The following is a 25,160-nucleotide window of genomic DNA, read 5'->3' as shown; positions in this document are numbered from 1 at the left end:
TGGTTTTTCACTTTCAGCCGATCTATTTAAACCTGATGAATAAAATGTTCATCTGCCGCTTCCCTCGCTCTTCATGTTCATTTCTCTTTAAAACTCTATGAATGAAAAACAAGTAAGTGCTCATACATTTACTACAATACTTCATATGATGCAGAGATACTTTGATCTTACATGTTTTATACTACCCAACTTTAATTGTATTTATTTGACAGCTTTAATAACCCTTACTTTTGTACTTAAGTCCGTGTCCACCGGCTACATTCTATTTATTTTTTGACTTTTGCTATATTATATATATTACAGAATATTATTGTATAGTTTGTGCTGCTGTTGAACTGTTTTACATTATAGAGATTTATTTATATATATATATATATATATATGGTGTGGACAAATTAATCAAAACACCTATTTCATGAATTAACAAAAATGTTATGTTTTAACTGAAATAAAATGAGGATCTGTGGATATAATTTGAATCCAAGTGTAAGGATTCTTTATTTTCTACTTCTACTTTCCTTTTGTACCTTTTGGAACAATCTCCTCGAGGAGCTCCGTTTGGCTCCTTGTCCTCTTTTAAATCTTAACTCAATAAATACAAATTCTACGTGGAACTGGAGTCTATGAGAGAAACGACCAGAGAGAACGACAGATTACAAACAACAGCAAAACAGATTTGTTTTTATTGTTCACGTTAACAAAATCATATTTAAAAATCAGCATGTTCGTTACAGTCGCATCTTTACAGCGTCACACGTGAAAAACATGCAGGTTCACGACCTCCTGAAGCACACGAAGCAGCGCTCACCTTCACCAAGAGAGTCGACCACAGATAAAAGACGGGCCTGCCCACACTGATATATTTATATATGTTTGATCACTTTCTATAGCGAGAATATTTATTTAATTGAACATTCAAAGCTCCTACATTCATCCTTGTTTGATTTAAAGAGGAATATATCTGGGCGCAGTTGATTTGTATTATAAAATGACAAAAGGAACACAGGTCAGACGATGATGACATTGAGACGACACACTGAACAGTAACTGTGCTCTTCACGGCGCTCGTCAAACCAGAGCTCTGTGCACTTCACTTTGATTCTTTTCTTTGATCAGGAGGAGAAACGGTAGAAAACTGCTTCAATATAAAAGTGAAATATCCCTTTAATGTTCATTGAGCCTTTTGTTCTGTGCTAAACGTCACGTTCACTGATTGTAAAAGTTTCACATCTTCGATCCACAAACAGTCAAACAACATCTTTCTCAGGCCACAGAATAACAATATGAATATTTCTTCACTCTTTTCATACATTTCATAAACTTTAATATGAGTCAGTTCACTCAGTTTTTTTTTTTTAAAGCGATATTTCACCTGGGCAGAATAGTTTAGATTCTCACTTTACATTTAAATTCTTTAAGCGTCGGCAGCTGAAAGAGGCTGAAACTTGTACTTTGTAGGAAGGTACGTTTTAGTTTGTCTTTGTAGGAACCATCACAACCCGTCTGAATGAATTCTCTGACGACCGCTGCTGCAGTGATACGATCCTAAAACTGTCTGCACAGATATAACCAGACGACTCAAGAGCTTTCAAACGATGTAGAATTTATCAAGGTCGTGTGAAGATTAATTCTGGAACAGACGAAAAACTCCTGCAACCAAGAGTCGGTCGTTTCAGTCGATTCTTAAGCTAAAGTATCTGCTGCTGTCCAGCTACAGATTCTTTCTCTGTTTTGCAAGACAGACATTTGAATGTTTTAGGTTTTTGACTGTTCTCCGGTGTGAAATGTCCCTTCATCTCTAAATATACGTCTATCAACTCTGTATGTTCAGGACATGATTAAAAAAACAACAGGAATGTTTATACAATAGTTTTCCCACTTGACTCCTGTGACTGTTCGTTTCATAACCAGATCCCGTGATGTTGCGCCACCTGCATTAATTTGTACATTCATCGAGTCTCGGAGTAAAATGCTACGGCTGCGTGTTTTATCTGTGCACAATCTGTACATAAAGGGAAGCATCCAGCTCCAGCCTGTGAAGACAAAGGACCACCGCTCTGTTTACTTATAATATAAACGGTTATTTCCTTATATTTTCTGTGGGATGTGGTTTGTTCACTGTTACAGGATTTTTGTTTTCACTGCCCTGTTCGACCTTTCCTGGAGTTTTTCTCTGAAGCAGCAGGATGCGACGTGATTAATGACTTGAAGCTCGGGGTCGACGCCCTGCTCTCTGCTGAAGTGTCCTTGAGTAAAGGACTGAATCGCAAACAGCTGCAGGAACGCTGCTGCTGCTGCGGCCGACCTTTGACCTTCAGTGTGGAGGGAGGGAGAAGACACTCGTAGTTTGACTTATCAGAAAAACTCACTGTTGGTGTATTTAACGACACGTTCAGGTGCAGCTCTGCGGTTCTGTTGACGTCCTCAGAAAGGAAGCCTGAAACCAACAATTTAAAGCAACACTATGCAACAGCGCCCCCTGCAGCCCCATGTGGTGATTCATTCACTCCCTGTCTGAACGCTGGATATTACCCATGATCCCCGGCTTCCTGAACCAGAAGAGCTGGAACAAATCCAGCAAATGGAAAATCAAAATCCTTTCTCCTTAAATTTGGTAAATTCATGGAGGATATAGATCACAAGCTTTTTCTATATTTTATATTAACATAATAATTTCAGGGTAAATCTTTTTTATACAGAGAGTCAGACACACAGTCATAAATGAAGTCATAATTTTACAATAACAAAGTCGGACTACAAAATAACCTTTACAAGATGAAAGTTGCAATATTATGAGAAAAAGTCATAATTATAGATACTTAAATTATAAGTTTATTCTGGTAATATCACAACTTTATTCTCAAAATCTAAGAATTGTCTTTTCTTCAATATGGCCTTACAGAGATGCAGCTGAGATAAGGGGGAATAGATCTAAAGACGGAGGACATCTACGTCCACCTCTGGATGAGTTGTAGTAAAACCCCACGATGACCGTCCTCTGCGGCCGCGTCCTCACAAGGACTTTCTGTGTCATCCGAGAGCTGATCCACCAACCATCCTTGATATAAATAGACTATTTCTATGGTAACGGAGTCATCGCGCTGCCGACAGAATAAAGATTGATTTTCTCCGTCTTTGGCCGAGGTGCTCGACTTTGGTCTTGACATTCAAACACGTCACAGAAGAAGCGGAACGTGGATTTGCTCTTTTCCTCTGAAATGATTCTCTGCTTGTTGACCTTACGTGAGAGACGGAAACTTTACACTTTACTCTGCTTTCTCTCGACTTCACTGACTCCAGCTGCCGACCCTCAGTCTGCTGAAGGAAAGCAGATGCAAGCGCATGATGGATCAGTACCCGACGACAAAGACCTTCCATAGGAGCTGGACAGAAACAGCTTCATCATTTGTCTTCTAAACCCTTTGAGCTTTGACCGAGACACCCCCCCGTGGCAGAAAATCACAGACATTTGTTTCATGATTATATTTCCCAGAATTAGGACGATCGTCGTGGTGATGATGAGAAATTACAGAGTCTGTAAATCTACTTCCACAGATAATGTGTAACAGAGAATTTTCTATGATGCTTTAACCCAGAGTTTGTATCTTACTCTTTAAAATGTCTGTGAAACTGCTGCACACGCAAACAACAAAAAACACCAACCAGAGCTTTTATCATCTTACACATTCTACTTCCTTGTACCTGCCACCTGTATTACCCACAATGCAACTCAACCATCGACATTCATCCAACATCAAATGGGAATAATGGTAGAAAATGTAAACAAGTGGTGCAGCAGCCAAACTGTTACGTCAGTAATTCTGTTCAGCCAACGTCTCTGCCGGCGTCTCATAATTTACATTTTAAACCATGTGAGGTGAAGGTTATCGGCAGCTGTTGTGTCCTGGAGCTGCTGCAGAGCTCTGACCATCTTCTCTCAGGTCCAAGATTTAGTTTAACTTTCAGTCTTCAGCAGCACTTGAAGATGTTTATCCGACACCATGCAAGAACATCTGGAGCCACACAATCGCTCTCCACAACATCTGGAGCCCCACAATCGCTCTCCACAACATCTGGAGCCCCACAATCGCTCTCCACAACATCTGGAGGCCCACAATCGCTCTCCACAACATCTGGAGCCCCACAATCGCTCTCCCCAACAGCTGGAGGCCCACAATCGCTCTCCCCAACATCTGGAGCCACACAATCGCTCTCCCCAACATCTGGAGAGCGAATCAGTTGATCCATGAAGTGAAACTCTAAAAAGCTTTTCAGCTCTGAGCGTCTGTGTGATGTCGACCAGCAGCAACAAGCTTCGCTTCTCTCGTGTTGTTTCCCAAACTGACGAGGACCTGCAGCCTGAAGCAGAAAAACGGACTCGACTCTTTTTCACGCTGGTTCGAACCTTAATCTGAGTCGTGTCTGTTTCCTCTCGTCCTGAATGAGTCGTTCAAAGTCTTCAGCTTCATGCACAGTCACAACTCGTCTTCCCCCACAAGTTAAACATGCATCTCTTCAAGAATCCGCTCACGTCATCCAGCGACTCTGCTGCATCGACTTCCCGCTCACACAGAAACCTCCTCTGACTCCCATCACCTCTCATCCGGTTTCTCACTCACACCGTTTGGCTTGATCTGCAGATCTAAGCTGCTGCAGTGGAGTTTGTACGTCACTCGAAATAAGAATCAGCAATAAAACAAGACATGAAAATCTCCATGCAGCTGTTTCTGTGAATGGATCTTTGTGCTCAACCTAAACAGCCGTGCCTGAAAGCAAGGCACTGCTTTTTTCAGAGTAACAGTGGGAATCTTGTTTGGGTCGGTTTGAAAACGCAGAGTCAGAAAATCCAGATCTGTGCGGAGAGAAGTGAACTGAGCTGAGGTGGAGCGAGCGAGCCACATGAGAACAGAAGCCGGGAACATCCGTCAGCCACATAATCCTGCACCAAACACAGGCTTCAATAAACTAATGGAACAACCTCGGAAACAACAACTTGACCTGGTGAGCAAAACCAACAACAGCAGGGAAATGTTTTGATTCACGTGAGATTTTGCAAAGAAGTTCAGGATTCATATTATTTATTAATATGTATCTGACTGAGAGGATAATAGCTTTGTGCTCTTTTTTATTCTATTTGTTTTACAGCTGGTGTCAGCAGCTAAAACTTCGTCCACAGAGTCCCCGTCCACACTCTGCACCAGTTGGTGACGAGTGATCACCACAACGCTCCGACCATCCGAGAGAGGGTTTGTGAATTTGTTTTGGGTTCTACACGAATACCAACAAACAAAAAGGATGTTAGTCGACTTTATAAAAACAGTGACAACCAATCCAAGGATCACCTGAAGGCACCACAAGTGCATTTTACTAGTTTTACTATAGTTTTTGAAAAAGTGTTGGCTCCTCAAATGAAAACAACACCTCTTTGACTTCACTCTAATTTGCTGAGAGGTGAATGGATTTGGATATTGTGATGTGATTTGATGTGTGTGAACAGCAGAAGGCTTCGGCTCTGATGGATGAAACTCAAGGACACATCAGCAGAGACAGACGGTGGCAGGGAATCGAACCTGTGACCGTCCAGTGACACCACGAGGTTAACGAGCTGCGCCAGAGATGATAGAACAGTTCCGACCAATAAGAAACATCCCTGGTCCTCATTATATATTTAAACATCTCCACCAAATAATACTGTCGTCACTTATTTTTTTATACATTATCACCAAGTAAATGAGTTTGAGGGGAAATTAAATTATATCTTAATTTCCAGCAGAATATTGTGGTAAAGCCACATTTAATTTACAGTTTGCATTTTATCTACTAGAGCTGCAACATTTAGGGGATCGGCAAAAAAATATAAATTCATGATTTTAGTCATTTTTAAAGCAAATAATACATTTATTCTATTATATTCTATATTATATGAGATTATCTGATCAAAAAGTAAAGTATAACAATGACACTCGGTTAATTGATTTAGAGAAAAATATTTTGCAACGGTTTCCACAACTGGAACCATCAACAGATTAGATTAAAGATCTGTACTGGATAGAAGAGCTCTGTGCTGGTTCTCTTTGTTTTCCATGTTGAACTCAATCATATCTTTGGTTTTGGGACAATCACTCGAACAGAACACGTTATTTAAATATGTCAACTTGGGCTTTTTTATTTTGATATTTTTAAGCAGCAATGGATTAATTGATAATTGAAATCATTAAAATGTGCAGCTCTAATATCTACTAACCATTAAATTCTATTACATTACTATGGTTGTTTGTTAATAAATGAATCTCAACTTAATTGAAGAAATGATAGAAAGTTCCGGCCGTGATGAGGTTTCCTAATTTTCATACCTGCGTTGCGCATTTTGGTTTCTGAGCGTTTTAGCTTTTGCTGGTCCTCTACATCCGAAACGTATACATGTGTATTTACAGCTTATTTGTACTGTGAATCTGGTACATACTTTAATAAAGAGCTCAGAATTAGCATGTTTGTGTGTGTGTGTGTGTGTGTGTGTGTGTGTGTGTGTGTGTGTGGCTACATAACCCTTGGCTAATTGGCTCACTATACATACTTTAATACATCAGCGTAATAACATTTGTGTATATAGACTTTACAGTGTGTGTTTACTCATTAAGGCTTCTTGTATCCTTACATGACATAAATAACATCTGTTTACATATAATACAAATAAGTGCGTCATTAAAGGTTCAGTCGAAACCAGCTTCTTCTCCATGTTAATGGCCTGAGCATCAGTCAGATAGAGACAAAGACACGCGACACCTAAATGAAGCCACTGCTATTTTTCTATCTATTGTCCAGACCTCAGTTATGTTTTTATGGACTTTTCAGATTAATTTCAGCTTTCAACAGTTTTGAGTGATGCAGGATGAGACACGAGAAATGAGACGTGATCATTTGGAGATTTTGCCGCTTGTGTGTGATTCATGACCTTCAGCTCCCGGCAGTGAAAGTGTTAAATAAGTGAGGAGCCGACGTTCACACCTTCGCGTCACTGATTTCATCACTGTCTCTTCTGTCAATGATTCCATTTAACGGATTTATCCTCCTCGAGTGATATTTTTACCTTCGTCTTCACTGTTAGAAAAACGAAATTGATTTGCGGCAAAATCTGTCGTTTGGTGAAAAAAAGAAACAAAATACAGACGGGAAGAGCTCTCCTGGTGCTTTCTGGGTAATGTCACCCTGTCCACAGTGACTCACTTCACTTCGCTCATCGTCTCCTCCCACGTGTCTCTGCATCCATATTTAAAAAAACCTGTTTGTATTGTTGGTGAATTGAACTGCTGCTGCTCCTCAGGCATTTTCAGAGGTAAATGAAATACAGGAGGTTAAAGCTGCATTAAGCAATTTTTCACCCCAAAGAGGCACAAAAATCCCAAAACAGAAACTCACTCTGCGAACTTTCCAACTTTCTTGTTAAATTTGTAAACTTTTAAGACTTAAATTTAGAGACTTAGCAGAGTTGCCAGTATTTGTATTTTCTAGATTTTTCACTTATTTATGGATTTGTTCGTCTTCAGGTATCTGGGTTGTAAGTGAGAGGAGCAATGTTCGGAAACAAATTGAGAAAATTCAATTTTAATTTAATTTCACCAGAAAAGGTTTTTGTTATTTTCACGAAAAATTCGAGATCAAACTAATACGATAAAAGTTATTTGTTGTATATCAGGAATGAAGTCATAATGAGGTCCTCATGTTCTGAGACAAAAGATGTGAGATCATAATATTTTGAACTAAATTCATACTTTCGTGAAAAATATATAACTAATAATATAACAAGAAGAAAGTTAATGAATCCAATCGTCGTTCTTTTCCAATTCACTCAATGAATCCGAAACGTTGCTTAATGCAGATTTAAACTGAATAAACTTTAAAATGATTATTGTTCGTTTATCTCTGATGCTGGTGATGAGTGTAAATGTCACAGGGGAGAGAAATATTATTTTTTAAAATGCTGCCTCAGTGTATTTGCAGGCCAGTGAGCACCACAGCTTCACATTTACTTTATAAAATAATGAAACAACATTTGCTGTCCAGTGACTGACGTTGATTTCCAGTGATTTTCACATTTAACATCTGTGAGAATCTTGTGATTAGGATTGAAAACATGTTTAGATCTGAGTATGGAACACCAGACTCTCAGTGAAGTGTTGATCTAACTTTCTGTGTTCGCCCGACCACCAGGTTCAGTCAATGTGCTTGTTCCTGTAAACCTCCAAACATACAAGGATTTCTAAAGCAGCTCTAATCTGTGATGTACAACCAGGCTGTTATCCAGGCTTACCGCTCATCTTCTGTGGGGTCCAGCCTCCCTCGTTATACATCCCTTATGCGATCGGTGAGAATAAATAACCCATTAACTCGGTTTACCTTCATCCCACAATGCTGGGTTGAAGCCGGGCTGCTGCAGCCCAAAGTCTTGTGCTGGGGACGAGCTTCTCTCAGCACAAATGGGGGATCTGCACCCATCTGCATTTTGCATCCCCATGTTGCAGCTGAGCGCTCACTCGGAGGAAGGCAGCACGGTAACGCACAGCTAGTTGAGTCCGTGTGCAGCAGCTGAAGAAGAAGAAGAGGAAGAAGCACTCGGAGGGTTTCTGCTCGGTTCAGATTTGGAGTCCCGGCTCGCCCCCGGTTGAATGTTTTTCCGAGTCTCTGCGTGTTCCACCAGAAACTCCTCCCCTCCGTCCCCGCCCTCTCCGGCCTCTCCTGTCGCCAGCTGCTTCATCCTCAGGTTGATGGAGCCGTAAGTCCTCTTGGGTCGTATGAATGCTGCCCGACGTCGGTACATCTCGCCGCGGCATATGGACACCATGAGCAGCACGGACAGGAACATCCCCCCCAGGGTCAGCAGGCCCAGGCCCGCGATGATGCACTTGTCCAGGTGGGAGCCCAGCTGGGCGTAGTACATCTCCAGCTTCTCCATCTGCCGGGCCGACACCGAGTCCGGGTCCACCTTGGCCTCTCTGGGGATGGTGTAGGCGATGACCACCAGGACGATCCCGCTCACCAGGAACACCAGGGCGAAGACGAAGCCGTAATCCGCAGAGTGGTCGTCGGCCGGGTTTAGCTCGGTGAAGTCCTGTCCTCCGTCCTCCTGCGCTCCTCCTCCTTCCTCCTCATCGTACGACTGAGGGCAGAGCTCCTGATGCTGATGCTGAGAGGAGGGAGGGAAGGAAGGAAGAAGGGATGAGAGGGAGGGAAGAAGGAAGGAAGGAAGGAAGGAAGGAAGGAAGGAGTACCTCATTTGTATTTAACAGCCACGTTTAATCAGCGATTAAACGTGGCTGTTAAATATTTTAGTCCCAATGAGATAAACCAAAAACTCAAGTAGCTGATGAAACAAATAGTTTTTTAACTTCATGCTCGGCAAACAGTTTCAATTTTAAAACTGCTAAAATGATGATCCGTGGTAACGAGGTCCCGTCGACCAATCATGACTCAGTGTGAGATGTCAATCATGAAGTTTCGCACCATTAATACATCATCAAATAACCAATTAAAACCATTTTGACCAGTAACATGGAGACTTAAACATGAATCAGTTTGATACTGAGAACAACCTAAAATGACAGAATCCATCTTTGAGTTTAGTTTGGTCCATGTCCCATCTGTTAACATGGAGGAGGCAGGGATTATGGCATGTACGACAGCCAGCCACCAGGGGGCGATAGACTTTGGCTTCACTTTTGGGGAGCCGTCACCTCGTCCATCTTTATTTACCGTCTGTAGAAAGACACCAAACTGACCTTGCTGTTGCCTGAAGTTGAAGGCGGGCAGCTCACCTCCTCCTCCTGCTGCTCCTCCTGCTGCTGCTGGTGGTGGTTTTGCTCCTCGTCCTGCTGGTAGGAGCCGTTCTCGAAGCCTCGGGCGGAGCTGCCCACTGCGACCGCTGTCCAGGGCGCCGAGACCCGCGTCGGAGACACGCCTCGCCGGCCTCCTCCGCCCCGCAGCTCCCGGAGCTCTACGGCGTTGAAAGAGGATTCCATCGAAATGTGTTCGATGAGCTCATGTCTTCACCAAACTCTCTGTGACATCACTGAAAATAATAATCATACTGCATTAATAACAAGGGACAGGAACACATTTAAAAACTGGTTTTAACAAAGAGATTCTGACCATTTAAACCTGCTCTGACTAAACACATCGACATTACCACAGAATCACAGACAAATCCCCTGAACCACTGACATCTCACCTTGGTCGTCACCGTTTTCCATTTCTCTTCTCGTCTCATCACAGTCGTCACTGCAGCTTCTGTCTGTTGAGGCCAATGCAGAGTTAAAATCAGATCTTGAATCTAAAACACATCCACTTCTGGTCTGTAACGACACCGGAGCTGGATCACAAACCCCAGAACTTCCCCAAAGTCCCCAAAGTCCCCAACTTCACTGTGTACCAGCAGCAGTGAGTCCTAATTTTAATTATCACAATATTTTAAGAGCATTATTCCTTCAGTTTGTTTGATTATGTATCGTTAAATACAACTGGACTGGGAAGTATGAATATTCTACCATCAGGGTTTAATTTCCATTAAAGTCGGAAAATGTTTTTCTAACGGATGAATCATTTAGGGTTTAACACAACCCTAAAAGTTATTAAAAGTCTTATTTTGTGTCCCCAACAGAGACGCCTGTAGTTTTCTCTCCTCCACCACAGTTAAAGCTTCTCCCTCGTGTCTCACTTGAACTATTGGCGACACTGCCCTCCCTTGATTTCTGGTGGTACTGCTCCAATTGAGTCGTGTTCAGACGTGACCTGCAGGTAAAATCCAGAGAATTGGATACGGAGTTGATCACACATGCACAACACAGCAGGAGGTTTTCTGCACCGACTCCATCACAACAGCATCAAATCCTCATATTCAGGCGAGAGGCGGAGCAGCGGGGTGCAGCCGACAGAGACAGGAAGTGACGTATTAACTCCGCTGCAGAGATCATGTGATTATCTTTACAACACACACACTGGTGCCGACTCTTATCCCTTACAAACATCTTTGTCGGTGTCTTCAACACTTCTGCATTTGTTTTTATGTTCTCACATCGGATTCTCTCGGACTTCTGTGGACTTCATACCCGGAGCCTCTCACTCGGACTTCTGCGTTCACACATGCACCGAGAAAACACGGAGGACCTGCGGAGTTCAGCACATGTCTGAAAGCAGCGTATCAAACATTTAGCATAAATGAGGCCACAAGGAAATAATGAAATAAAAGAAATAAAAAATGTGTGCTGGGGCCCCCTGGGCAGTTAATCCGGCCCTGTACACCACCCCAACACACACACACACACACACACACATGGGTGTGAACCTCATTCATGCGCATCAAACTCGCAGGTTTCCACCAACAATCACAATCTGTAGAATCTACAGATATAACACTATAATAACAACACTATAATATTTCCTCCTCCTCACACCGGTAACCTTCCCTCATCCTTTCATTCAGCCTGGGGACACGTTTCTTTTTGCATTTCTCCAGTGGAAACGCTCCAGGTTTCAGTGTCTCTGCTGCCGGAGAAGCTCCGGGATGAAGTCGCCCACTGACACAGGTACCGTCCACCATCACATCCCGGGAGCAAGGTGTCCTTTCACCCCGGTGATGTGCACCCGCGCCGGGCGTCACCACCACCACCACCGTGACCTTGTGATGCGCCAAAGTGCCAAAACCTGGAGCACCACATCCCCGTGTGTGTGTGTGTGTGTGTGTGTGTGTGTGTGTGTGTGTGTGTGTGTGTGTGAGAGATATTATCAGGATAAGCCGGAGGAAGATAAGCACAACACCGACTCACACGTCCCTCTTATCCCGACCTGACGGCTGATAACGCGGACTGGGAGCGGAGCTCGAGTCGGTATCACCGGATGATCGAGTGCAGGAGCAAAATAATGCAGGACAGATTTCCCCGGGAGGGGTGGATTGGTGGGGGGGTGGGGGTGGGGGTTGGATGGATGGAGGGATGGAGGTTAACACCGGGGATGGATTCGGTCTCCAGGCAGACAGGCAGACAGCCTCCATCCGGAATTAACACGGATCATCTGCGGGGTTTTCACCGACAGGCCGCGGAGCGTGGATGCGTTAAAGTGACCGCGGCGACAGCGGGGTGTTACCTGGAGCTGGAGCCGGGAGCAGGCGCGAGGCAGGCGGGAGGACAGGCGACCGGGGACACCGTCGCATCCGGAGAGGAGGAGGATGCTGGAGGAGGAGAGAGGAGGGGGGGGGAGAGAGAGAGAGAGAGAGAGAGAGAGAGAGAGAGAGAGAGGGAGAGGGAGAGAGAGAGAGAGAGAGAGAGAGAGAGGAGGGTGTTAAAACTGACCATGCGCAAAACCAGTCCAACCACAACTGGTGATGACAGATAAACACATGAATTGATACACACATAAATAAACAAATAGATACTCAAATAAATAAATGAACATATTGATTAACACACACACAAACAACTTAATGAAAACACTCATAAATTCATAAAGATATAAATGTGACTGTTAGAGACTTTAAATAAAGATGGAGTCTCCACCGCCCCCTGGAGGTTGGATACAGGATAGGTCATAAAACTCCATGTTAGCAGATGGGAGACGAGAAAACAAAACAAATCTAAGTAATAGATAAATAATGTCTAAAGATGGAGGACATGACGGCTCCCACAAGAGAAGCCAAAGCAGCTTAATCGCCCCCTGGTGGCCGGCTGCAGTGTAGTGATGCATGTCTGTGACTGTTCTTCAGTTTCTGTGGCAGCTCCTGAACCCCCCCCCCCCGGATTCATTTAGCAGGAGGAAGGCGGTTTTGTGAAGGAGACGAAGAAGACAATTGAATAAACACAGCTCACAGTTTTATTGTACAAAAATTTAACAGTTTGTAGAAAATACAAACGTCTTTGAAAAGATTCACAGAGAAGAAAACACCAGCGTGACACAGATCTCGGTCCCGATGACAAATTCTCTCCCATCTGAGCAAAAAAACCCCACTTTTAATTTACATTTTACAAAGAGCCGTTAAATTTTTGCTAAAACTCTACCTTTGCTTTGAGCAGAGCAACTACACAGGTGTTAATGTTTAAAGTTGCAGAGACTGACTTGCAACAGCAGTGCTGTTTCATCAATGAATTCAATAAAATGTTAAATTAAATTTGAGTGTAGATACTACACAGTGCGGTTGAAAAACGCTGCTTCAGTCCAGCACTCTTGTTGTCAGCATTCAACCTGTTATTATATTCAACCCACAGAATAATACAACAATTCATAACCATAAAACTAGTAAAATAATAAAAACGTTTCCTCTGCATTGAAATCTCCACCAACAGTAGAGACGTCAGCAGATAATGTAGGAAAAACTTATTCTGACTGGAAAATGTACAATAAAGCTTGATTTGTCTTGTTAGAGGAAACTATTTACACGAGTTAAAGGATCAAATTGTCTTTCAAATCTGTTTGAGCCGTAAAAATTCATCTGTGAATAAAAACTAAACCAGTTTGTGCTTTTTTTTGACATTTAGGAAACTTTCACAACGTCCACGTTGGATCCAGATCTTTAGACTTTTCAGTTCAGTCTGAACCTTTTCGGGATAGTTTGGACTTTTGGACCAATCACAGGAAGTCGAGACGGCAAAAGTATTTAGTCCTTAAATAACATTGTGAAACCAAAACTAACGGATGAAATGAAACTATGGAACAAACACGTGAAGCTTGTTCAGACTCTCGGGCGAGAAAACATCAGCAAATGTTTTTACTAAAACGTTGAGTTATCACTATTTCTTTTGTGTGTAAAACTGAAAATATCTGCATTGGATATTGGATTTTTTTTTAGTTTACACATCAGGGTTGTGTATGTCAGAAAATATGATTGTGTTAAAATGAAGTTGTGTTTTCATTTTGTGCCAAGTTCATCTTTCAAGAGTTAATTTCAGCTAAAATGACGCAAACATGTTTCAGTGACAGTTCTTTTCTCCATTTGTCATCATGATGGTGCTCAAATATCCCATTGTAGATATCATTATATCACTGGTGTCAAAGCCCAAGATTCAGAGGTCGTGAAGCGGAATTAAAATTAGCTTATGATAAAACCAAATGGTTTGAATGTTGAAGAGGCTCCCTGACCCTCAGGTCATAATATTTACACGCACAGGTCAAAGATTAACAAGCGTCCGTTATTAAAAGGATGAGTAATACGGTCATTTTTCAGGTTTTTATCCGTCAGCGACTCTGCCGCTCGGACACGACGTCCTGCAGCCGCTTCAGCAGCACGTCGGGGCTGCTGCCGTTCTCCGGACACGCCCTCTTGCTGGGGGAGTCGCACGCCGCTGACGGCATCATCACGTCCCCTTCCATGGTGAAGGCGCGCTTCCTGCTCACACAGCCCTGTCTGATCATCCGGTTGATGTCTGATAACTCCTGGAGGAGGGGTTCAAAGATTCAAGGTTACATTACGACGATTACTTTCATTATTGATTAGCGATCATTTCCCCAATTAACGGATTGTTTTGTCTGCATCATGTAAAGAAGCTGCAGCTTTTTTTCTCCACCGTTCACTTTACGTCACTGAACCGATGAATCAGTTACTAGAAGAGTTTCAGACACTGTTCCTCCGAGTGTTCGTACCTTGGATGGGCTGCTGTTGATCCTGTACGTGTAGGAGTTGGGCGTGAGGCATCCTGCGGAGTTCTTGTGGGGCGACACATACAGCGAGTGTCTCTGAGAGATTCGACGAGGAGAGAGCGGCTGAGCCCGAACCGACGGGAACGGAGAGAGAGGAGGAGCGTCCGCCTGGAGGGGAGAAAACAAGTCAGGTCGTTCTCTTCAGTTCACTTAAACCACGGTGTAACTCAGAGGTATCTTGTTATCTCACGGCATGTGAGCACCATACCCGGTTGTCATGGGTGGCGTATCGCAGAGCGAAGCTTTTCATCTTCAGGACAAACACAGTGTTGTAAAATTGTATGAGGTCACCACGTTCCTCCTCGCCTGATTGGCCGGAGTCTGCTTCTCCTGACACCGGATTGGTTTTCTCGGCAGCTGAAGAAGCAAACAGATCAATACTTAAATAAACTACTTAAGTAAATAATTCATTAAACAAAAGGGTCAAATATTTGTAGACTCTGGTTTCTCTAAAGGACAGGATTTGTAAACTGAATCCTCTGGAGTTATCATGTTGATCCATTAAACCATTTTGAAGATCGATTGATTTCTTAAATCCTCACCACATGATTCCCGGGGCGCGGCATCAATGGGAAAGAAAGTTTTCCTACTTAAATCTTATTTCGGACGGACTCCTTTTACATCTCAGAAAAAACATTTGACCTCTAAGCTGCTTGTTGCACTTGAGAAAGTCGTATAAACTGGTGCAACATATCAAAAAGGTTCAGAAGACCACAACTCACTTCATTTCCATATCAGTCTCTTAACCTGTAAATTATTGTGTGTGTGTGTGTGTGTGTGTGTGTGTGTGTGTGTGTGTGTGTGTGTGTGTGAGATCGTACATTCGCCACCAGAAACAGGATCCACCTCCATGTTCTCATCAGCCACCTGCTCCCTGGGTTCTCTGTGTCGCAGTAACACACTGCGGTACACCTGCACGCACAAACACACACACATTGCAACCTTTCACAATTAAAATAAAAATAACAAACCTACTATTACAACACACTCACACATTTTGCAATAACTTTTTTATATGAGGTTAGTTTATACTTGTAAGACATCCATTAATAAAAATAGCTTATAAGAATTATTTCTAATTAAATGATTTTGTGTGTGTGTGTGTGTGTGTGTGTGTGTGTGTGTGTGTGTGTGTGTGTGTGTGTGTGTGTGTGTGTGTGTGTGTGTCTTACATGGCTGCTGGCCTGTGGTTGGCTGCGGTAACACTTCATGATGTCCTGGAAGGTGTGAGTCTCTTTGGTGATCTTTGATGAAGAGAAGAAGGAACCACACAGTTACATAGATGCTGAGCTTCTGTCAAACCATCAAATCTCAGGGGTCACACATGCAGAAATAAGCCGTCTTTCAAGATGAGGTCATCGGTGAGGTCGTCTTGATTCTGGTTCAGAGCCGCTGCCAGAAAAACTTCCTCCCAAAAACCTCAGCCGCCAAATTTCTGACCGAGTTAATATTCTCACTTTGGAAATAATGTAGACGCTACAGAGCAGCAGCTGGTCGAGGTGTCGGTCCTTCATCAGGTCAGTGCAGTGAACCAGAGCGTGTTCGAAACACGTCCAGATTTTCCCTCGTAGCTCAGAGGAGATGTCCAACCTCGCGCACAAATCCCTCAGACGAACGCTGGCCAGGTGATACGCCTGAGACAGAGACAGAGGACGAGCTGGTGAGGAGACTGAAACATCCTCGAGAAATTAACATCACTGGTAGAGAGGAGAAACCAATATGGATTGTAGGAGCTGACGCTTATGTTATAGAAAGTTCCTGATACCAATTAATATATAAGAACAAATTTGGCAGAACTATGATGTTGTGTTTGTTTGATGGATGTTAAATCTGTGTCTGTTATCCAGCTCCTACCTTCCTGAAGAACAGAGCGAGCGACCCGGTGCGTCGTGGTCGTCCACTTCCCGTCTGGGGGTCAGAGGTCGTGGGTGCAGGGGCGGTGATTCTGCTCGGGGAGGCGGTGAACAGAAACCGAGCAGTGACGGTGCCAGAGGAGTCGCACTGCTGAACCGGGATCAGCGCGATGTGGCGTTCATTATTCACACCTGCAGATTTTAACAGAGAGGTTTTCATCTTTAACAAAACTGAATCTGATAGTCTGGGTGAAATGGCACAAACCATCAAACTGAAGATGCTATTTGACCATTTGCATGTGTCATCTACCTTGCAGTGGGAAACTGAGGACAGTGGTGGGTGTCACCTGGCCTCCGATCTTCAGGGTGCCACTTGAGCCGAACGTTAACCTTTTGGCCGGAGACGACATCGGGCTCAAGCCGGGATTCAGCCCCAGGGTCGGAGGGTCGTCGCCAAAAAGACGGCGTTTGGCGCTGCCGGCTGCAGGAGAGCTGTACCTGTCGTGGACCGACAGAGGAGACGGAGGCACGTCTGGAAGATGGAAGGAAGTGACGGCATTCACAAGGTTATTAAAAGAACCAAAATTAAAAACAGTTTTTTTTCAGGCAAAAAGGAAAAACTATGACGTGACCCCTGATTATTTTAAAGTGTAACGTAGAACAACAAAATCGGAGGTGGATGTAGATCATATTGTTGATTCTTAATATTGTTTTTTTACGAGTTGGAATCGTTCTTTTTAGGGTTTGGTTAAAAACTAGGTTGTATTAAAAGGACAGAATTTAAAATGACTTAACGGTCCAGTGTGTAAGATTCAGGTGAAAGGATCTATTGACAGACATTTTATATAAAATATTCCTAGTGATGTATTCACGTGTGTTTCATCTAAATTATATAAATTGTTGTTTTATTTACCCTAGAATGGGCTTTTATATTGAAATACTTTATATTTACATCTGGGGGGGGGGGGGTCCTCTCTATGTTTCTTGTAGTGGCCCAGACTAGACAAACTTACACCCTTTGAGCTTTTATGAAAACTGAAGCTACCACAGGTTCTTTCATGTTTGGAAGGTGAGGCTGAGGTGAGGGGTGTTCAGCTGCAACGTGCAACTTCACCACTAGATGTCACTAATTTCTACACACTGCAACTTTAACATTTTAATGATATTGACCAACATAAACACAACACCCACCTTTGCGGATGCTGCCCAGACCCGATCTGAACTCCCTGATGCGTGGGTGGATGATGGGAGAGAGGGCGACCAGAGGCAGGTGGGACTGACCTCCAATGGTGGATCCAGAACCTGAACCAGAACCTGTGTCGAGGCTGGAGGAAAAATTCACCTGGAGGGAGAGAGAGGGAAGAGTCAATGAAAAACAGAAAGAAAGAGGAGAAGCTTGCTCCAGGAAGCATCCGAGTGTGTACATGTGTGTACATGTGTACATGTGTGCGTCCTGCTGACCTCCTCCACTGTGGGGACCTTGCTCCCAGCAGCCTGCAGGGCGCTCCACAGGGCCGAGTCCGCGGTCCACGCTCTGCTCTCCAGAACCTGCTCCTCAATGGAGTTCAGATGTTTCACCATGTCTCTGGACAGACCTTCCTCTGAGCGGATAAACACCTCGATCACCTGCACACACACAGTTGTTTTTGGGGAGTTTCAAAGCAACTGACAGTAAAATAATTGATGGTTTCATGGATCAAATGCAGTTTTTCTTGAGGAGGCAAGAACAGAGGCATACAAATGTGTTTGTCACCTTAAAGAAGTAGAACGGGGCCAGTTTGAGGACGCTGATGATCCATGGGAAGGTTCTGTGGGAGCTGTAGGAGAACAACACCACCTCCAGACAACAGCCCATCAGGGAGCAGTGGAAGATATCCTGCTCCAACAACACCTGGCAACACACAGATTTATATTCATTTAAATATTAATTTAATATCATGATTATGATTATTAAAATATAGTTTATAGTCACTTTAACATTTGGCGACTCTGTGAAAATGTATGAACACAATAACACACTGTGGCTGCCGCTTACACTCATGTCTTTGCCTTGCAGCCGTTTGGTCTCCGGAACCATGACGTTCTCCAAAATCTTGTAGTAGAGGATCTCAGCCAGCTTCAGACGGTTCTCTGCAAAGTCTGAAACAGAAAATGAGTAAGAAAAGTTAAGTTACCACGGGTATGTTTTATTTTACGAGAACAATGCTCCTGGGGTTTCCTAAAGCCAAAGACATTTGAAACAGTTTTTAAAAAAAAAAACATTCTTTCCCAGGTGTTAGAGAAATAAGAAATGACAGATATCATTTCATTCTACATGTGCACAAGTGTCAGTTTATCAGGGACACCTTTAACTACACATATGAGGAAGGTAGGCTACATAACAGAAACCTTATGGTATACTGTGACAGTTTACCTGCACCAACAACACCTATAAAATCATTTAACTGAAACATTACAACCTTCATGAAGGAGGATTTATCGCAGTGTGCTATGTTAGTTTCAGCTGGGTGTTCTTAATAAACTGACTCCTGAGTTTGTGTTGCAGCAGGAGGATCCCTTGGAAAGATTAAATCCTCTGATCAGATTGTTTTGGTTGAGGCAGCAGCTGAAGAGACACCTAAAAGTTTATTATGCTTCTTCTACAGTGTGTGAGTGTGAGTGAGTGTGAGTGTGAGTGTGAGTGTGTGTGTGTGTGTGTGTGTGTGTGTGTGTGTGATACCTATATGAGATCCGGGTGTGTCCTCCGAGTCTTTGGTGTAATGTTCTTTGAAGGTTTGTCCCAGCGTCTTCACTCTGGACAATATGGAGTCTGTGGGATCTCTGGAGCACGACCTTTAATACAAGCACAGAACTCGATGTTAGTACACGTGGTTATGATGTCGTATCCGTTAATGTTTAACTTCTGTACAAACAACCGTTTTCCTGTTTTCTACTCGACATCTACTGACTTGAATATTTGCATCAGGTGGTCGCTGGGGGCCGTCCTCAACCCGGACACCATGCTCTGCAGCCGGCTGACGCTCTGCGTTGCCGAGGAGACGGGCGTGACGAGCAGGTCCTTCTCCTTCAGGTAAACGCGTCCAGTCAGAGGGGTGGAGGGGGCGAGGGAGCCGGACTGCAGAGAGACAAAGAGGATTATAATCCATGTGTTCCTGTGTAACATCTGGATGTTCTCAAAGGGTTTTGTTCTGTTGTGTATAGAACATCAGGATTGTGTTTACCTTCTCTACATGCTGCTGCAGCTGCTTCTGATTGGTCGTTTGGCTGGCGGACGGTTCCTGAACGATCTTCCTCGGGGTTCCTATTTCCTCATCGGCATCGGCTCCGAGAAACACTCGTTCATCAAAATCTCCCACCGTCAACACGTACTCCTCATACTCTTTATTTATGGCTTTACTGAGGGAAACACAGAGTTAAATACTTCTAGCTAAAGGAAGGTTTACGCTAATATGCTTCTAACTATGTCCAAAACTATTCAACTCATATTGCAGCGTTGTCGCTTACTTGTTATCAATGAAGTTCTGAGGATCCAACAGTTCTGTTAAAAGCTCTGCGTTCCCTCTCAGGATCTGAGATTCAGACAAACACGAGTTTACAACAAGAAATGGACTCAAAGCAGAATGTGTGTTTTAAAAAGTACAACTTATATCTGGGTTGGAGTCAAATGATCGCGAAGAGGGGGAAGAAGATGTCGCTGGAAAGAAAGAGAGAATACAGGTTGGTGTGTTTGTACCCGTTTCTGCAGCAGTTTCTGTATGTAGGGTTTGAAGTAGTGCTGTTTGATGCCTTTCGCCTCCACCACCAGTCCGTCGTGCAGCTCACACAACCTCTCCAACACACAGGGAGGAGGCTCGTCCCCTGAAACGTGACCGTCAGCGCGGTAGAGAGCAGGAAGACCTACACACCAAAACAAAACTTAACACACATGCCAGACTTCCGTGGGCCATTTTAATATTTGACTAAAGGCAACGTCATTTGTGGTGATCATCTGACGCTACCACCAACAACATTGGGGACAGGGACATGTGATCATGTGACCATATGACAAGTTACAGGAACAATAGCAGATTAGAAAGGGGGAAAGTCAAACATCTTGGACAACTTCCAAAATTGAGAAGATGACCCCCGCAATGTCAAGTTTTTCTCCATGTGTGGTAAATCTTAACAGTTTTTGTCTTGCAACTACTAAAATGCTGCATGTGAACAAATAATGATGAAGTCTGGTTTTTCCTCCTCCCTCTCTCTCTCCCTCTGTCTCTCTACCTCTGAACGTTGGGTTGATCAGGTCCTTCCTGTTGGCACAGAGCAGAGCGTTTCCAAACACCAGGTCCAGACAGCAGAGCAGCAGGTGGTACGAGTTCACCAGGTCATCGCCGATCATCCGGAAGTTACCTTCACACACAATATACACGTAGTATATTATAGTACTGTAGAAGTAGGGGCGGAAAAATGGCAAACATCCGCTGGTTTCAGATTCTAAACTATTAGTGTTTGGCGCTTGTCTTTGCATTTATAAGAGGACTGAACATTGAATAAAATACATCTCCCTCGGCTGAGTTAATCAACGAAGAGAATAACTGTAGATTTAACTCAAATAAACCTATAATTCGTTTAATACTTGGAGATGTAAAAGGGGTTGACTAAGTCCAAACTGAGAACTGCAGCAGAGACAAAACGAATACAAATAGGATTCACAGAGCAGCTGTCAACACGTGTTTGTTTCTTGGTACCTTTAGTGTAGACAAACAACGTCCAGCAGAACTTGAACACATCACTGATGTGACACGGCAGCCGCCTGCAGAGCCAGAGGGAGAACACACACTCCGTTATACCGAGCTGGAGAACTCTGTGTGTCTGTGTGTGTGTTTGTCTCTTGATAAGAGGTTATTACTGAAACAAATTTGACAAATTCAGGCCTAAATATCTGTGTGTCTCTGTGTGTGTTTCTCTCGTGCCTGTGTTTCCTGCTGCGTGGCTGGCGCGGCGGCTCGGCTCCCTGTGGGTTCTGAAACATGTCCATGAAGATGGGCTCAAACTTGCGGAAGATCACCGTGGAAACCTCGAAGTTGCGCTCCAGCTGCTCCATGCGCAGCCGGAAGTTCTGCGTGAGGTTGGACATGTCGGCCCACTTCTTCATCTTAGAGAAGAACTGGATCAGACTGGACGACGCGGAGGAGAACGTTAGGAGCAACATACAAATAACATGAAAATACTACTAGACAAGTGTGAAGTATAAGAAAGACATTAAAATAAACAGCTTCAAGATCACAATATATTTACAAAGTTGATGTTTGGGAATGAATAGGGTGAATAGGAATGAGCAAATAAATCAAAGAAAACCAATTATAATATAATAATATAATCCGCACAATGTGTGAAGAAGGAGAGAAATCGGAGGAGCTCTTCATCAGGTCACGAGCTCTCGGACGATTTAGATTATTTTACAGCACAGTCGCTAATTAGGGGCCAAATCTGACCCATCAACAAAAATATCTAACACCCTGAAATCAGCTGAAATTTCCCACCAAATGTTTGATATAATCCTTAATAAATCCCCCATGAAGACAGTATTGGAGCAGTGCATGGTGTTCAAATTAAGTGTACAAAAGTTACGAGATGAATAACATAATAATTGACATAACAATGTGCTTCGTCGGCTTTTGCAGAGTAAACAGTGACTGACCTGAGTTTGGAGGAGCGAAGGATCCTGGTGAGAGAGACGCAGTTTCCCTCCATCAGCCCTTTACCCACCGTGGGAGTAGATCCCTTCCTGCAGGCTGCGTACAGTGAACAGGCCAACCAGTGCACCACGTCTCCCTGCAGAGACAAAACAAGACATCATGTGGAGACGCCAACAGAAACATGATGAGCTGCAGTCAACACACAATGTTTGGTAAGTCAGGTTGAATATGTGGATGTTAGTTTATCATAAGGCTTCAGCGAGTCATCATTCTGCAGCGTTTGACTGATGGTCGGAGCCACTTGCTGCACAAATGATGAAAAGTGAATCGTCAGACATTTCAAGTTACCAGTTTGTCAAATGTGAGAACTTTTTTTTTTAACTGAAAATAGTTGTTTAGCGTGATAAAGATTTGATTTCTAATACGTCACTTTGGGCTGTGGGCTCCGACATCGTAAACAACACAACCATTATTCATTTAATTAAGAGAGTGATTCAAACACTTAATTATCATACAATACACATGTTATATAGTATCTCATCCGAGCTCGTCAGTACTTTGACTTCTCACCTAAAGCTGGATAAGAAGGGATTCTTACAGAAAACCTTTATTCCGCTCTCACTAACACTGATCATGTGGGTAAATGTCCGTTTGCAGAGCGACAGTGGACCAAAGCCGCCATTAGCAGGGTGGACACATCAAGGTGCATAAGACTTGAAGTGACATTAAACCAGCGTGCGGCCGCTCCCCCCCTCTCATCCGTCACTGTGGAAACTAGTCTCAATGAAGACTGTGGCAGTAACGTCACATTCAGTGATGAGGATGGAATCAGTGTTCGGGGGTTTGGGTAAACACCTGACGTGTCAGACAGGTGTTTATCGTACGTTGTGTCCAGTGTTGTCTTTCTGTCACGTGGCTTCTAAAATAAGGTCACGTCTTTCAGTTTATCAATCAATTAGGAACGTGCAATAACGCAATAATTAATAAAATATAATTGTCCTCAATAACAATATAACAAAACTCCAACTCATATTGATATATTGACAATGTGAAGAGCTATGATACAGAATTGATCAACCTTGTTAATCTTAATTGAAACTTTAAAGAAATAAAAATGTGATATTCACCCTGATAATTATAAATTTAGATTATTAGGAACATTTGTGTCTTGACCAACTCGTCCAGTCCTGTTCAAACAGTGTTGGATTTAAACAGAGGTTGGTTGAAGCCCTTTGACTCAGTGTGTGTCTGTAGTGAACTGTGTGTGTGTCTGTGGTGATGTGTGTGTGTCTGTAGTGAAGTTAACTGTGTGTGTATCTGTAGTGAGGTGAACTGTGTGTGTCTGTAGTGAAGTTAACAGTGTGTGTGTCTGTAGTGAAGTGAACTGTATGTGTGTCTGTGGTGAAGTGTGTCTGTAGTGAAGTGAACTGTAGTGAATTGAACTGTGTGTGTCTTCAGTGAAGTGTGTGTGTCTGTAGTGAAGTGATCTGTGTTTGTAGTGAAGTGAATTGTGTGTGTGTCTGTAATGAAGTGAACTGTGTGTGTCTGTGGTGAAGTGATCTGTGTGTGTCTGTAGTGAAGTAAACTGTGTTTGTAGTGAAGTGAATTGTGTGTGTGTCTGTAATGAAGTGAACTGTGTGTGTCTGTGGTGAAGTGAACTGTGTGTGTGTCTGTAGTGAAGTGAACTGTGTGTGTGTCTGTAGTGAAGTGAACTGTGTGTGTGTCTGTAGTGAAGTGATCTGTGTGTGTGTGTGTGTGTGTGTGTGTATGTAGTGAAGTGAACTGCGTGTGTCTGTAGTGAAGTGAACTGCGTGTGTGTCTGTGGTGAACTGTGTTCCGCTGTAGCGAGTAGAGGTGTCTGTGACTATCTACAGACCGGATGATGAAACATGTGTTATTTCCGGTGACCTCTGACCTCCAGGGTGTATGTGTCCCAGATGGCAGTGAAGTTGTCCATGGCGGCGGCCGCGGTCTGTTCGTCCATGTTCAGCTCCTGACACAGGATCTCCAGACTCCTCCGGATCGACCGCTCCTCCATCCTGCCCGACTCCGACGACTCCTCGCCCCGCATTGGTCCTGGCAACTTGCGGGATCAGTTTGGACCGAGTTTAGAAAATGTGGAATCCGCCCTCGGGAGTTTAAATCCTGGAAAACACGGCGCCGCATCAACCTCCAGCTTCCTGTTTCAGCACAGCCGCAGCACTTCCGCTCTCCGGACCCACAATGCAACGCGTTGGCGCGAAAAGTGCAACGCAGCGACCAATCAGAGGCGAGGGGGGCGACGGAGCCGTTACTAAGCAACCGCCCGTGTCGCTGCCATCGGTCAGTTAAAAAATTAATTTAATGTAAAATCATTTAGGGAAATAAATAAGATTTTAAATATACGAACTGATTAATAACTCATATTATTTCTATGTGTCTGGTGTGACGTGTATTTTGTATTCGTTAAAGGTTTGATATTTTATTCTCGTATATTTTAAGCTCATATTGTATTTGAGTAGTTTTGTGTTTTTATATTTATTTGATCTAGTTCTCACGACAAAATAAAAGCCAGTAACCAAGAGGAAGGCCTTGTGCTCACAGCCCTCTCACCTGTTTATGGTAAAATAAAATTTATTTTAACGAGTTTTAGAATTTGTATATTTAGACTAAAATGTACAACAAAGACTTATTCGCGGTTTGAAATGTGCAGTACTGACAACATAGATGACATTTATCTGAGCCACACCAACTTTACTACAGTTTGAGCTGCAGAGCTGTTGTTGTTGTTGTTGTTGTTGTTGTCCCCAGCGGATGAACCATACTCCTGCTCTCTCTTGCAACTATTTTGGTTGAATTTTAGTCAGAAGCAGAATTTGACATCCTACAGCTGTAGGATTATTTTACTATAATAATTCTGTGGGAAAATATCATTTACATTTTTAAAAGAGCTTTCAAATGGAGGTAAAAA

General features: G+C 43.3%; 2 protein-coding genes and 1 long non-coding RNA gene across 9 annotated transcripts; all 3 read right to left on the bottom strand.

Moving 5' to 3' along the window:
• Positions 1-1,734: 1,734 nt before the first annotated feature.
• On the bottom strand, positions 1,735-3,442 carry LOC117762226. Its single transcript, XR_004613970.1, has 2 exons — positions 2,472-3,442; positions 1,735-2,291 (listed from the first exon to the last, which is right to left on the bottom strand). It is a non-coding gene; the product is annotated as an uncharacterized LOC117762226 (long non-coding RNA).
• A 3,161-nt stretch (positions 3,443-6,603) lies between these two features.
• tmem74b (transmembrane protein 74B) lies at positions 6,604-12,244 on the bottom strand. 7 transcript variants are annotated; one of them, XM_034586741.1, is made up of 4 exons: positions 12,133-12,244; positions 10,223-10,285; positions 9,774-10,063; positions 6,604-9,181 (listed from the first exon to the last, which is right to left on the bottom strand). In XM_034586741.1, the coding sequence occupies exons 3-4, from the start codon at positions 10,011-10,013 to the stop codon at positions 8,561-8,563; spliced, it is 861 nt and encodes a 286-aa protein (XP_034442632.1). In that variant the 5' UTR covers positions 10,014-10,063; positions 10,223-10,285; positions 12,133-12,244; the 3' UTR covers positions 6,604-8,560. The 7 variants fall into 7 exon arrangements, with proteins under 7 accessions (XP_034442632.1, XP_034442633.1, XP_034442634.1 ...); XM_034586742.1 differs by having other exon boundaries at positions 9,774-10,052; XM_034586743.1 differs by lacking the exon at positions 12,133-12,244 and adding an exon at positions 11,809-12,099.
• A 588-nt stretch (positions 12,245-12,832) lies between these two features.
• On the bottom strand, positions 12,833-24,425 carry rbl1 (retinoblastoma-like 1 (p107)). Its single transcript, XM_034586737.1, has 22 exons — positions 24,126-24,425; positions 22,213-22,346; positions 21,485-21,688; positions 21,260-21,324; positions 20,793-20,921; positions 20,263-20,426; positions 20,034-20,098; positions 19,751-19,925; positions 19,478-19,644; positions 19,249-19,361; positions 18,565-18,668; positions 18,283-18,420; positions 17,991-18,155; positions 17,721-17,871; positions 16,840-17,061; positions 16,531-16,721; positions 16,134-16,310; positions 15,849-15,920; positions 15,498-15,588; positions 14,885-15,033; positions 14,620-14,784; positions 12,833-14,412 (listed from the first exon to the last, which is right to left on the bottom strand). Exons 1-22 carry the CDS (start codon positions 24,279-24,281, stop codon positions 14,215-14,217), a joined length of 3,195 nt encoding a protein of 1,064 aa, XP_034442628.1. The 5' UTR covers positions 24,282-24,425; the 3' UTR covers positions 12,833-14,214.
• Positions 24,426-25,160: the final 735 nt, after the last annotated feature.

The sequence above is a fragment of the Hippoglossus hippoglossus genome, chromosome 5 (genome assembly GCF_009819705.1).
Source record: "Hippoglossus hippoglossus isolate fHipHip1 chromosome 5, fHipHip1.pri, whole genome shotgun sequence".
Classification (NCBI taxonomy): domain Eukaryota; kingdom Metazoa; phylum Chordata; class Actinopteri; order Pleuronectiformes; family Pleuronectidae; genus Hippoglossus; species Hippoglossus hippoglossus.
The sequence above is the reverse complement of the archived record's forward strand: the minus strand, read 5'-3'. Positions and strand labels throughout refer to the sequence as shown.